The sequence below is a fragment of the Hemiscyllium ocellatum genome, chromosome 7 (genome assembly GCF_020745735.1).
Source record: "Hemiscyllium ocellatum isolate sHemOce1 chromosome 7, sHemOce1.pat.X.cur, whole genome shotgun sequence".
NCBI classification, from domain to species: Eukaryota; Metazoa; Chordata; class Chondrichthyes; order Orectolobiformes; family Hemiscylliidae; genus Hemiscyllium; species Hemiscyllium ocellatum.
Genome location: NC_083407.1, coordinates 80,148,213 through 80,162,552, shown reverse-complemented (window position 1 = coordinate 80,162,552; position 14,340 = coordinate 80,148,213). Strand labels below are relative to the sequence as shown.

At 44.6% G+C, this 14,340-nt stretch overlaps 1 protein-coding gene across 2 annotated transcripts in view; it reads right to left on the bottom strand.

Annotated features, from left to right (window-relative positions):
* The window catches only part of glsa (glutaminase a), a 119,976-nt gene that overhangs the window by 33,223 nt on the left and 72,413 nt on the right, over positions 1–14,340 (bottom strand). For both annotated transcript variants that reach the window (XM_060827376.1, XM_060827377.1), the window contains exon 14: positions 9,642–9,734. In XM_060827376.1, the coding sequence (XP_060683359.1) occupies positions 9,642–9,734 (93 nt within the window). The remainder of the gene's footprint in view (positions 1–9,641; positions 9,735–14,340) is intronic.

Sequence of the window (14,340 nt, the reverse complement as noted above, 5' to 3'; positions counted from 1 at the left end):
GGAATGTAGATGGGCAAGTTTTCATAAATCACATTAAGGTAAGAACATAATAGTAAAATCTGAACTACACATTAATGCAATATTTCACAAACTTCATCCCCACCTGGAGCCAGATGAAAGGGATCAGAGTTGCTGTGGTGATGGTGGGTAGGGGAGGCTGTAAGAAAATGGCAAGGGAGGGTGTTGATGGAAGTCTTTTCACTGGCTTTCTTTGAGCAAGTATCAGGCCACAACGATTAGTTAAACCACACCTATTAGAAAATTTAAAGGTGGCTTCCAGCTGTAACACACACAGAAGTCCACTGCAGCAATTGCTGCCTCAAAATCTTATTAATGCAGACCACAGACTGTGAAGCCTTGCAACAGTGAATGGACAGCAGATCTGGCAAGATATGTTTATTTCAGAGAAACAGAAATAAAACTTCAGATTAATGATGTTTCATCAGAAACTGGTCATCAGACATGTCACAGAACTGAAACATTAAATTCTCTTCCAATCTGAATAGATATTTCCAGCATATTTTCAGCACTTTTTGGCTTTATTCCACATGTCCAGAATCTGCAGTATTTTGCTTTTGTACAGATTATTGAATATTGGAATAGGTACTAGATAGGTGGGGAGTACTGAGCTCACTTATGAGAGATATCAAAAGATATGACTGCTGAGAATGGATCATTTGGGCATGTTTGGAAGTTGCTTGATGGTGACTATCCGTAGCCAAAGTTTATTAGCTTAAAAGGGTTAGCCCTTTTTATATTGGCAGACGAGGCAATTAGAAGTGTAAACTCACATTTGTCATTTACACAACAGAGTCAAGAATTGATAACTTATAGAAACATATTGAGTCAAATGAGGCACTGTACATCAGAAAGCTTCTGTAATGATTGCCAGCTAGTTGACCTTAGACAAGCTCCCTAATTAGGGCTGTTCACCTGATTCAATCAGGGAGCCCTGACTAACAAATATAAACAGGAGTGTCGCGGTCCCCTGCAACCGCAGATTGCGGTGGTTCATGGACTCCCAGCCCAACTGCTTGTTCTGTGGCGCTGTGGAGTCCGTGGACCATGTGTATGTTGGGTGTGGGCATTTGCACTCCCTTTTTGATTTTCTGAAAAACCTTCTCCTCTGTTTTTGGTTGCACTTCAGTCCCACGCTCCTGATCTTCGGGCACCCCGTGCGGAGGAGGGAGGGCAGGTCTGAAGACCTCCTCATGGGTCTGCTCCTGGGCCTGGCCAAACTGGCCATAAACAGGTCCAGGCAGCGGGCCGTGGAGGGGGTCGTTAGGGCCGACTGCCTGCCCCTCTTCCGCGGTTATGTTAGGGCCCGGGTGTCCTTGGAGAAGGAGCACGTGGTGTCCACCAACACCCTGGAGTTGTTCAGGGAGAGGTGGGCGCCGCAGGGAGTGGAGTGCATCATTTCCCCCTCCAACTCTATTTTGATTTAGTCCCTGCCCTCCCCTTCACTGTTTGTTCACACAGCATTGCCCTTTGATGTGAAGGGCACTGCTTGTCACAGGCCACTCGGGTGTTTTCCTACTTTTCCTGGTGGTGGAAATTGAATAAAGATTTGTACACCTTGTCTCTCACTGTGCCTCACACCTGCACACACACACCATGGGTGCTGGGGATAAAAATAAAAGAAAAAAAAACAGGAGTGTCGCGGTCCCCTGCAACCGCAGATTGCGGTGGTTCACGGACTCCCAGCCCAACTGCTTGTTCTGTGGCGCTGAGGAGTCCGTGGACCACGTGTATATTGGGGGTGGGCGTTTGCACTCCCTTTTTGATTTTCTCAAAAACCTCCTCCTCTGCTTTTGGTTGCAATTCAGTCCCATATTCCTGATCTTCGGGCACCCAGTACGGAGGAGGGAGGGAAGGTCTGAAGACCTCCTCGTGGGTCTGCTCCTGGGCCTGGCCAAACTGGCCATAACCAGGTCCATGCAGCGGGCCGTGGAGGGGGTCATTAGGGCCGACTGCTTGCCCCTCTTCCGCGGTTACGTTAGGGCCCGGGTGTCCTTGGAGAAGGAGCACGCGGTGTCCACCAACACCCTGGAGTTGTTCAGGGAGAGGTGGGCGCCGCAGGGAGTGGAGTGCATCATTTCCCCCTCCAACGCTATTTTGATTTAGTCCTTGCCCTCCCCTTCACTGTTTTGATCACACAGCATTGCCCTTTGATGTGAAGGGCACTACTTGTCACAGGCCACTCGGGTGTTTCCTTTCTTCCTGGTGGTGGAAATTAAATAAAGATTTGTGCACTTTGTGTCTCTCACTGTGTCTCACACCTGTGCACACACACCATGGGTGCTGGGGATAAAAATAATAAGCACTACCGCAGTTAGGCGGTAGTGTGGGGGAAATAAAAATAAGAAAAAAATAAACAGGAAAGTTTTTTTAAAAAAAAATAAATAAACAGGAGTGTCGCGGTCCCCTGCGACCGCAGATTGCGGTGGTTCACGGACTCCCAGCCCAACTGCTTGTTCTGCGGCGCTGAGGAGTCCGTGGACCACGTGTATATTGGGTGTGGGCGTTTGCACTCCCTTTTTGATTTTCTCAAAAACCTCCTTCTCTGCTTTTGGTTGCAATTCAGTCCCATATTCCTGATCTTCGGGCACCCAGTACGGAGGAGGGAGGGCAGGTCTGAAGACCACTTCGTGTTTTCCTATCTTCCTGGTGGTGGAAATTGAATAACGATTCGTGCACTGTGTCTCACACCTACACATACACACCATGGGTACTGGGGAAAAATAAGCACTACCACAGTTAAGCAGTAGTGTGGGTTTTTTTTTTAAATAAAAAACAGGAGTGTCCAACATCCTGACACTAAAGAAAAACAGGGGTGTCAGAAGTTCTACTCACTGAGAGCTAACTCTTAGGAAGCCGGACCAATGTCAAGTATCATGCATGTGGAAATAAAGGGTCATTTGATGATGGGATACCAGCCTTTGTGGAATTATTTCTGTACTACGAGAGTGGGTTTAATGATATAAACAAGCAAGAGCACCTACTAACTGAAACCTCTGCAGACTTCAATAGGTACTACTCTTGGCTTTGTCATTAGAAAATGCTGCAAGTGGAGCCTATGGTATATAGGGTAATTCATAGAAGTGGACACCCCCACCAGGCCCACTGAACGTGGGGGACACCACTCGAGTGAAGGCAATTGCATAACTTCACGCTGGACATATCCGAAACAGAGGGACTCTAGATCAGCATAAAGCAAAACCCCAAAACAAAGCCAAATTGTTAACATGTTTTTCAGGATTTGGTCTTGCAAGCCATTGTAATTGCTGCCAGTATATAGACTTGAGACAGGAGAAGTCCCACTGAGCCTGAATTGAGTAAGAGAACACGTAAGCCAACATCCAGGGGAGTGTACACACTGAAAATCCCAACTGCATCCGATTTCGAACAGTTAAATCAGGACAAATAAAAACATCTGGTTAAATGGTCACCTCATTCTGATAGAGGTTGATACTACTACAGCCAGTGATTGCTGAACCAGTCTTGAACAAAATTCACGCTGGACTCCAACCCTTCAGTTTGAGAACCTTTAGGGAAACTTTGTCAATTAAGAAAGCAACTTTGGTTCCAGGCTATTATGAGGAGCAGCTGGTTCAGTTACTACTAATTGGAGTAAAAGGCTTGGGCCCATGCCTGACAGGGTGAAATTGATTGAGAAAGATTCATCTTGATTGGCTCAATATTTTTCAATTAGAAAATGGCTGCCTAACCAAAGTCCTAATGATATACCTTAAAGTTTTTCAGGAAGGTCGAGGAACTATCAAAGGAGCAAAGGTCACCTTGCACGTTGACTGGAAAGTAAATCCACGATTCTGCAAGGCTTGCCCATTTGCCTTGCGTGCAATAATTGAGGCAGAAATAAAGAAAGTGAAAGAATTATATCAAATCAATACAGTTTGCAGAATGAGCAGCACTGGTCATATAGATTATGAAGGCTAATAGTGTGATTCACACTTTGTGGGGATTTCAAACAAATGGTAAACGGTTTCTCGTAGCTGGATAATGTCCCGCATGGAAGACATGCATGCAAACCTGGAGTGGGATGACCTTCACAATTATGCTACAATTAATACCGATCAAAGTTTGTATCAATATACAAGACTGCCAGAGAAAAAAAATATAAACAGGAGAGCAGAGCCTGGGCGTCCTTGGAGAAGGAGCACGCAGTGTTCACCAACACACTCGAGATTTTAAGAGAAAGGTAGGCACCGCAAGGTGTTAAAAAAAATACACAAGACTACCTCCCCCTTTCGTTCAGGGATCTAGGAATGGAGGGTGCTGCACACAGCAGTCCCCTGCAACAGCAGATTGTGGTGGTTCATGAATTCCCAGCCCAAATGCTTGTTCTGTGGTGCTGTGGAACCTGTGGACCATGTATATATAGGGTGTGGGCATCTGCACTCCCTTTGTTTTCTCAAGAACTTTTTAAAAATGTTTTTGGTTGCACTTCTGCCCTATGCTCTTGATCTTTTGCGCACCCGGTGCAAAGGGGGGAGGACAGGTTACAGGATCTCCTTGTGGGTCTGCTCCAGGGCCTGGCCACACTGGCCATAAACATGTCCAGGCAGCAGGACATGGAGGGGATCATTAAGGTTGATTGCCTGACCCTCTTCAGCAGTTACGTTAGGGTCCAGGTGTGCCTGGAGAGGGAGCACACATTTCTACCAATACTCTCGAGATTTTCAGGGAGAGATGTGTATCGTGGGATGTGGAGTGATTTATTTTCCCCTCCGATTCTATTTTGATTTGATCCCTGCCCTCCATTTCACCTTTTTGATCACTTCGGCATCATCCTTTATTGAGAAGGACACTGCTTGTCACTGGCCACTTGGGTGTTCCTTTCTTCCTGGTGATGGAAAGTGAAGAAAGTTTTCTGCACTCATTTTTTCCACTGTGCCCTACACCTGCACACACACAACATGGGGTGCTGGGAAAAATTAAAAAATGTGGGTGTTTATACAAAAGAAACAAGACTGCCATCTAGGGAATCATCATCCTGTGCTATTTTTCAACAGATGGAGAATATTTTAAAGATCTACCCCAGGTTGCCGTTTAGCTAGAATAACGTGCTAATATAAGGGAAGACCAATAAAGAACACTTAGAGAACTTAGACGTTTCTCTAAGGTGGCCGTATACAGAAGGTAAAAATGTATGTTCCTGGCACCCCAAATCACCTACTTGGTTAACAGAGTAAATAAGACTGGGTTACACCCATTGAAAGAAGATGTTAGGTGTCCTGGCCCCTATGTCTGTACCAGAGCTTAAGTCTTCCTTTGATTGGGGAATATTTACAGAAACTTCATACATAATTTGCCCTCCATCCTGGCATCCTTACATCTGCTATTGAAAAGGGACAGCCTTGGAAATGGTCTCGTTGCTAAGACATAGCCCAAAGGGAAGTGGAGAAATGGCTATCATCCTCCAAGGTATTGGCACACTGTGATTCCAAGCAAAATCAGGTACTGACACGTGATGCCTCCCTGTACAGTATTGGGGAAGTGTTGGCTCACAGGCAGCCCAAAGTACAGGAACGGCCAATAGCGTACACTTCCCAGATTTTGGCTGATGCAGAGTGCAAATACACCCAGATAGAGAAGGAAGATTTGGCGATCATCTCTGGTGTGAGAAAGTTCCACCAATACCTTTCTGGACATAAATTTGGTCTAGGGCTATCTAAAGAGGACGAGGACATGTTGCCCATAGCTCCAGGTCGAATTCAGCAGTGGACTGTCATTCTAAGTTGGAACACCATCCAGGAAGCCAAGTATAAATGTGGATGCCTTGAGCCACCATTGGAAAGGACCATTCTAGTTTTAAACTTTCTGGACACCCTTCCGGTCAATGCTGACAATATCAGACTGAGGATGTAAAAAGATTTGGGCCTAGCAAAACTATAACTGGTGGTAGTGATGAAGGAAACCAAAGGGCCTGATGAGACCAAATCAACATAGAGGACGACATTTCACTTTGGGGAGCAAGAGTAATTGTCCCAAGCAAAGGTCGCTGTCAGATCCTGGCCAAACTCCACCAGTATCATCCAGGGGTGTCTAAAATGAAGACTTTGACAAGACATCTGGTGGCCAGTAGTTGCAGACAGTGTTAATGGGGCAGGGCCCAGACTGTCAACAAGGACAAACATTATTGCCAACAACAAACCCACATTCATGGAGTTGCTAGTAAACTCTGGACTCAGTTACATGTTGACCCGTTCATTGGCTTAACATTCTTAGTCATTGTGGATGCCCACTCCAAGTGATTGGATGTTAAAAAAGTCTACAGCTCCACTCGATACCAAACTGCTTCAGTTCTTATTTAAGTATTGGACCACCTCTCATGTAACTACACGGATTGCTCCAGCTGAGTTGCTAATGGGGAGGAGAGTCTGGACCAGCTTAATTCTGATCCTCCTGGACCTGTGGAGGAGGGGCAGGGGGCCTGAAATGGCATTCAAAACGCCAATGCCAGATGCAAGAATCCTCTAAATGAGACAGTTTACTTCAGGGGCAAAGTTTGGTGCCAAAACCATGGAGGTGGTCCTGCATGTATAAGAGGCATGGTTGACACGAGGTCAGATCTCAAAGTTCAGGTAAGTGAGGGGGTCCGGTTCATGCACATGGGACCACATGAAAGCTGCAAACTAGTAAATGGAGTAGCAATAGAACACACCCAGCCCTTCAGAATAGCTGCAAAGGGCATCAGAACAGGTGGGTTCTCCTCCTTCGTCTAGAGTCATACAGTCCATGCAATGCTCCCCTCCGACCTATCACCATCACTCTCCACCAGCATCTATCTATTGCTTTCCCAGCTATCCCCCCAAAATTCAAATGAAGAGCTTAGAGTCAGAGATGCACAGCATTGAAACAGACCCTTTGGTCCAACCCTTCCATGCCGACCAGCTTTCCCAACCCAATCTAGTCTCACCTGCCAGTACCCGGCCCATATCCCTTCAAACCCTTCCTATTCATATATCCATCCAAATGCCTCTTAAATGTTGCAATTGTACTAGCCTCCACCACTTCCTCTGGCAGCTCATTCCATACACGTACCACCCTCTGCGTGAAAGAGTTGTCCCTTAGGTCTCTTTCATATCTTTCTCCTCTCACCCTAAAACCTATACCCTCTAGTTCTGGACTCCCTGACCCCAGGGAAAAGACTTTGCCATTTGGTCTATCCATGCCCCTCATAATTTTGTAAACCTCTATAAAGGTCACCCCTCAGCCTCTGATGCACCAGGGAAAACAGCCCCAGCCTGTTCAGCCTCTCCCTATAGCTCAAATCCTCCAACCCTGGCAACATCCTTGCAAATCTTTTCTGAACCCTTTCAAGTTTCACAACATCTTTCTGATAGGAAGGAGACCAGAATTGCACGCAATATTCCAATAGTGGCCTAACCAATGTCCTGTACAGTCGCAACGTGACCTCCCAACTCCTGTACTCAATACTCTGACCAATAAAGGAGAGCATACCAAACGTCATCTTCACTATCCTACCTACCTGCGACTTCACTTTCAAGGAGCTATGAACCTGCACTCCAAGGTGTCTTTGTTCAGCAGCACTCCTGAGGACTTTACCATTAAGTGTATAAGTCCTGCTAAGATTTGCTTTCCCAAAACGCAGCACCTCACATTTATCTGAATTAAACTCCATCTGCCACTTCTCAGCCCATTGGCCCATCTGGTCCAAATCCTGTTGTAATCTGAGATAACCCTCTTCGCTGTCCACTACACCTCCAATTTTGGTGTCATCTGCAAACTTACTAACTGTACCTCTTATGCTCGCATCCACATCATTTATGTAAATGACAAAAAGTAGAGGACCCAGCACCGATCCTTGTGGCACTCCACTGGTCACAGGCCTCCAGTCTGAAAAACAACCCTCCACCACCACCCTCTGTCTTCTACCTTTGAGCCAATAGAAAACTCAGAATCCGAGATGGATACGGTGGATGTCACCACCTCAATGCCTTTACTCCTGAAGAGGAGAATGAATTTATTCAGAGTTGCTCTGAGCACAAGAGGCGATCTGGTACACACCATATATCCACAGCAGAGTTGGAGGAACCAAAACCTGTGTGAAAATTCCCCACAAGAGACAAGAAAAAGAATAGGCCACTTAGATGGGGAGGGCTATAGGGATTGTAACAAGGTTAGCCAGATGGATCTCAACGAGTTTCCTGACTGGAGCAGATTAACAGTCCAATCAGGGAGCTTGGGCTGACAGATATAAACAGGAGTGTCAGGGGTCCTCAGACCTGGCTGTCAGGAAGCCGGACTCATTTCAAGTACTATGTACTTTGAAATAAAAGGTGACTTAGTGACGAGATACCAGTCTGCGTGGAGTTATTTCAGACTGCACCATGAATACAAATAAAAATGTCTTGTCACTTTGTTCATTCTTTTGCCAGCTACTTTAAATCTATGTTCCTCTGGCTGTCAAACAGCCTCTTAGTGCATGATGTTTATCCTAATAACTACTGAAATCATTCCTTATTTATGGTATTTCTTTTATATCTTCCCTTATCAGCTCCTTTATAGACAATCCAAATCTTTTCAGGTTCCTTATTTTGAAGCTTCTATCCCCATTTAATGATTTTATTAATTCCCCTCCTAAACATTTCCAGAACCTTTAAATCCTTCATCGAATGTGGTGCCCAAAATCAAACAAGACTCCAAATCAGTCCTCAACAGAGGCCTCACCTTCATCCCCCTACGCTCAAATGCTCCTGCCCCAAGTCCCTCCTCCCTACCTTTTATTTTAGCCTGCTTGGCACACCCTCCTCATTCCTGAGGAGGGGATTATGCCCGAAACGTCGATTCTCCTGCTCCTTTGATGCTGCCTGACCTGCTGCGCTTTTCCAGCAACACATTTTTCAGCTCCAAATTGAAGTCTAGCAAGCAATTTATACAAGTGTTGCTTTACTCCCTTTCTTTTGTACTTTATATTTCTATCTATAAAATAAAGGTTCCAGTCTGTTCTTCATGACCATATCATGTTGTCTTGTCAACTTCAAAGATTGTTTTGCATATACATCTAGTTCTCTTCCATTTCTGCATCGTCATTACAATTGTTCATTTATAAATATATAAAAATAACTGGTATATGGTTTATTGCAAGACTAAATTTTGAAGAATGGTTAGGAACTAGAATACCAGCAATTCCTAAAAGGAATGGAACACATCAAAAAGCAATGTAATTTCTGTAAAAATTATTTGTTTTATATTTATTCTTAATATTCTTTGTACATGAAATGCTATTCAACATACTTTCTTCCCAGTGGTACGGGGAGTAGATGTAATAATGGCTCTGAGCAAATTACACATCCTGAAGAGGCAACTACAAATCATAATTTGATTTCTACTCCTGAAAGATTATCCACACATGAAGCTCAGCATTTGATAGTTTTTTTTTACTAAACCTGTTCTGCTCCTATTTTCAGTGGAAAACACAAAGCAATTGCTGTTTCGTTTCAAAGTAATTGCAACAGATTTGATTCTTTCTGGTAATGCATCTAACAAATCACCAATCCTCATCAACTGAGCAATTTGGCACTTTGAGATTAATTCATTTTTTTTAAGATTAGATAAAAATTTATTTTCAATCTGGTTTTAAAAGTTAAACTTACCCGTACTTCACCACCTTCCCTACGAGGATCATGTTTCTTCGCAAAGTGTCTCAGGTTGTCATAATTATGAAAGTTAAACAGCGAAACAAGATCCTAAAATTAAATTCAGGACAAGAATCCTCAGTTAACAAGACCAACAAACATTGTAAACATTTTTTAAATAAGTAAACCAGAGCTTAGATTGTTCATGTAAATTCTTCTTTGTAACATTTTCAGTTTTAAACCCTCACAGGGTACGGACAGGTTTTAGTATTTTACAACACAAACAGTTATAGTCTTAAATAATTTGCATTTAACTCAAGCAGTACAAAAGTGTACCTGTATTTAACATCCACATTTAATACGATTTCAATTAAAACATAAAACAGTACAGTCCAGGAGCAGACGCTTCAGTTCACCATGTCTGTGGCAATCAAAATGCAATTCTAAACTAATCGCATCTGCCTGCACATGGTCCACATCTCTCTGCTCAGTGCCTATTCATGTCTCTATTTTGGCACTAATTCTTTTTGAGCTCTGGAGCCTACTGCAATCACAACAATATCTACCCTCAAGATTCCAGACCCAAATGCTATTTACAGAAAATGGGCATGTACAGTCATTCCTCCATATCCACAAGGATTCTGCTCCTGAGAACACTGTGAATGAAATTTGCGAGTATGGAGCTTGCTTAAAAATAGGTTAAAAAACAAAATCGCTGATTAACCTTTTTTGCCCCCAAATGTTAATTTTTGTTGTTACTTTTTTTGGTGTGGATTGGCAAATTTGCAATTTTGCAAATACTGAGGATTTAGTGCATGAACATAAGAAACAGTACGTCTAATGATAATGTCACGGAAATGATATCCAGAGGCCCCAGGCTAAATGCTAGGATATGTATGGCAACTATTGGAATTTACATAGAATTAATTAAAATCTGGAATTGAAAGCTAGTCTCAGCAATGGTGATAATGCAACCATTGTTGATTGTCATAAAAACCATCTGATTCAATTATATCCTTTAGGATAGGAAATCTGTCAGTCATTCTTGCATGATATGGCCTATACCTGATAGCAACGTGGCTTACTTCCAAATATCCTCTGAAATGGCCTAGTATCCCACTCAGTTGCACCAAACTGCTATAAAATTTAAAAAGAGTTAATTGATAGTTAGACTATCTGATATCAACCTTGAAATGACAGCAGCAAACCCAGGTCTGTTAACCCAGCAGAGTCCTCCTTACTAACACCTGTGGACTTGTGCCTATCTAGAAGAGCGGTCCCATAAACTAGCCAGTCAACATCTTAACATTATTATATTTATCAAATCCTATTTTCCAGGCAATGACACCATCATCATCAATCATTGTGTGCAGTTCCAACCATAGCCCAGTCCCGGAGATGGAGGCCTGGAGGGGAACGTGCAGGCGTTCTGTCAAGAGGGTAATGGTCATAAACCTAAGTAAATTCCTGCAGTGCATTTTGTAGATGGTGCACACTACTTCATTGACTATCAGTGGTGGAGGGAGTGAATGTTAATAGATGTGAATAAGGTCAGAAAAGGAGCAGCCCCAACATATCAAAATGTTGTGGTTCTGTTCGCCGAGCTGGGAATTTGTGTTGCAGACAATTCGTCCCATATCTAGGTGACATCCTCAGTGCTTGTGAGCCTCCTGTGAAGCGCTTCTGTGATCTTTCCTCCGGCATTTGTAGTGGTTTGAATCTGCTGCTTCCGGTTGTCAGTTCCAGCTGTCCGTTGCAGTGGCCAGTATATTGGGTCCAGGTTGATGTGCTTATTGATTGATGAGTGCCATGCCTCTAGGAATTCCCTGGCTGTTCTCTGTTTGGCTTGTCCTATAATAGTATTGTTGACCCAGTCGAATTCATGTTGCTTGTTATCTGCATGTGTGGCTACTAAGGATAGCTGGTCGTGTCGTTTCGTGGCTAGTTGGTGTTCATGGATGCGGATCGTTAGCTGTCTTCCAGTTTGTCCTAAGTAGCATTTTGTGCAGTCCTTGCATGGGATTTTATACCCTACATTGGTTTTGCTCATGCTGAGTATCGGGTCCTTCGTTCTGGTGAGTTGTTGTCTAAGAGTGGCTGTTGGTTTGTGTGCTGTTATGAGTCCTAGTGGTCGCAGTAGTCAGGCTGTCAGTTCGGAAATGCTCTTGATGTATGGTAGTGTGGCTAGTCCTTTGGGTTGTGGCATGTCCTCGTTCCGCTGTCTTTCCCTTAGGCATCTGTTGATGAAATTGCACGGGTATCCGTTTTTGGTGAATACATTGTATAAGTATTCTTCTTCCTCTTTTTGCAGTTCTGTTGTACTGCAGTGTGTTGTGGCCCTTTTGAATAGTGTCTTATACAACTTCTTTTGTGTGTGTTGACGTGGTTGCTTTCGCAGTTCAGGACTTGGTCTGTGTGTGTGGCTTTCCTGCATACCTTTGTGGTGAATTCTCCATTAGGTGGTCTCTGTACCATCATGTCTAGGAATGGGAGTTGGTTGTCCTTTTCTTCCTCGTGAATCGGATTCCTGAGTGTGGCGTTGATGATCTGATGTGGTTTCTCTATTTCTGTGTTTTTAATGATTACAAAGGTGTCATCCACATATCTGACCCATAGTTTGGGTTGAATTTGCGGTAAGACTGTTTGTTCAAATTTTTGCATTACTGTTTCTGCTATGAGTCCAGAGATGGTTGAGCCCATGGGTGTGCCGTTGATTTGCTCATATACTTGGTTGTTGAATGTGAAGTGTGTTGAGGGGCACGGGTCCAGTAGTTTGAGTATGCAGTCTTTGTTGATAGATTCAATGTCCTGTTGTCTGTTCTGTATGTCAGCAGGTCGGCTATTGATTCTCTGGCTAGGGTTTTGTCGATAGAGGTGAACAGTGCCATTACATCGAATGAGCCATGGTTTCTTCCTTGTCTATGTGTATATTTGTGATGATTGTATAGAGTGTCTGGATCCGCTGATCAGGTGTTTCAGTTTCGGCTGTAGTTCTTTAGCCAGTTTGTGTGATGGTGTCCCTGGTAGTGATACTATGGGTCTGAGTGGGATGTCTGGTTTGTGCACTTTAGGTAATCCATAGAATCTGGGGGTGTTGTTGCTTTCAGGTTTCATTCTTTGTAGATCAAACCTGGTTATCTGTCCGTTTTTTTGTAGATTCCTCAGTGTTGTTTATCCTATTGGTGAACTGTGGGGTGGGGTCAAACTCCCTCTTTTAGTTGGTGTTGGTATCTGCAAGTAGTTGTTGTGCTTTTTGGATGTAGTCTGCTTTGTCCAGGATGACCATCATTCTGCCTTTGTCCGTTGGTAGTATGATTATGTTCTTATCGTTTCTTAGTAATTTTAGTGTTTCCCTCTCCTTGGTGTTGAGGTTATGTGTTTGCCTTTTCCTTGTTATCAGAGGTACGATACTTTGTCTCACTGTTTGTTGTGTCTTTTCTATCAGTCCATTGTTCCTGAGCGTGCATTCCCGTGCTGCTAGGAAGTCTGCTGTCTTGGCGTCCCTATGGTTGTAGTTGACTCCCTTGGCCAGTATTATTTTTTCCGTGTCTGTGACCTGTCTTTGGGAGAGGTTTCTAACCCAGGTGTGTTGTGGTGTCCTCTTTGTGTGAGAGTTTGGCCATTTTTTCTTTTAGTGCTGTTTTTTTGCGGTGTGTGGTCCTGTTCTGTCCTACGGTGACAGCCTGTTCTATGGTCTGGGTCCATTCCTGATCGGTGGTTTTTGAAATTAACAATTTTTGGCACGCAATTTCTTGTCTGTATTTGTGAAGTCGGTTGTGAGCGTCTGTAATCATTACCTGGATCATCTTGAATCCTTTCTGTCTGGCTGTGTCCCTGGCTTGTGGGTTATTGACTGGTGGTCTGTATCTGACACATGGTGGAAGGATTCGATTCTTTCGGCATTCATGCAGGAACCGGAATTGGTCGTATGTGGCTGGAGGAGTCCAAGGACCTGCATGTCCTCGGTGGAGTGGGAGGGGGAGTTAAAGTGTTGAGCCACGGGGTGGTTGGGTTGGTTGGTCCGTGCATCCCTGAGGTGTTCTCTGAAGCGTTCCGCAAGTAAGCGGCCCGTCTCCCCAATGTAGAGGAGGCCACATCGGGTGCAGCGGATGCAATAGATGATGTGTGTGGAGGTACAGGTGAACTTGTGGCGGATATGGAAAGATCCCTTGGGGCCTTGGAGAGAAGTGAGGGAGGTGGTGTGGGTGCAAGTTTTACATTTCCTGCGGTTGCAGGGGAAGGTGCCGGGAGTGGAGGTTGGGTTGGTGGGGGGTGTGGACCTGACGAGGGAGTCACGAAGGGAGTGGTCTTTGCAGAACGCTGATAGGGGAGGGGAGGGAAATATATCCCTGGTGGTGGGGTCCGTTTGGAGGTGGCGGAAATGACGGCGGATGATACGCTGTATACGGAGGTTGGTGGGGTGATAGGTGAGAACCAGTGGGGTTCTGTCTTGGTGGCGGTTGGAGAGGCAGGGCTCAAGGGCGGAGGAGCGGGAAGTGGAGGAGATGCGGTGGAGGGCATCGTCGATCACGTTTGGGGGGAATCTGCGGTCCTTGAAGGAGGAGGCCATCTGGGCTGTGCGGTGTTGGAACTGGTCCTTCTGGGAGCAGATGCGGCGGAGACGAAGGAATTGGGAACATGGGATGGAGTTTTTACAGGGGGCAGGGTGGGAGGAGGTTTAGTCCAGATAGCTGTGGGAGTCAGTCGGTTTATAGTA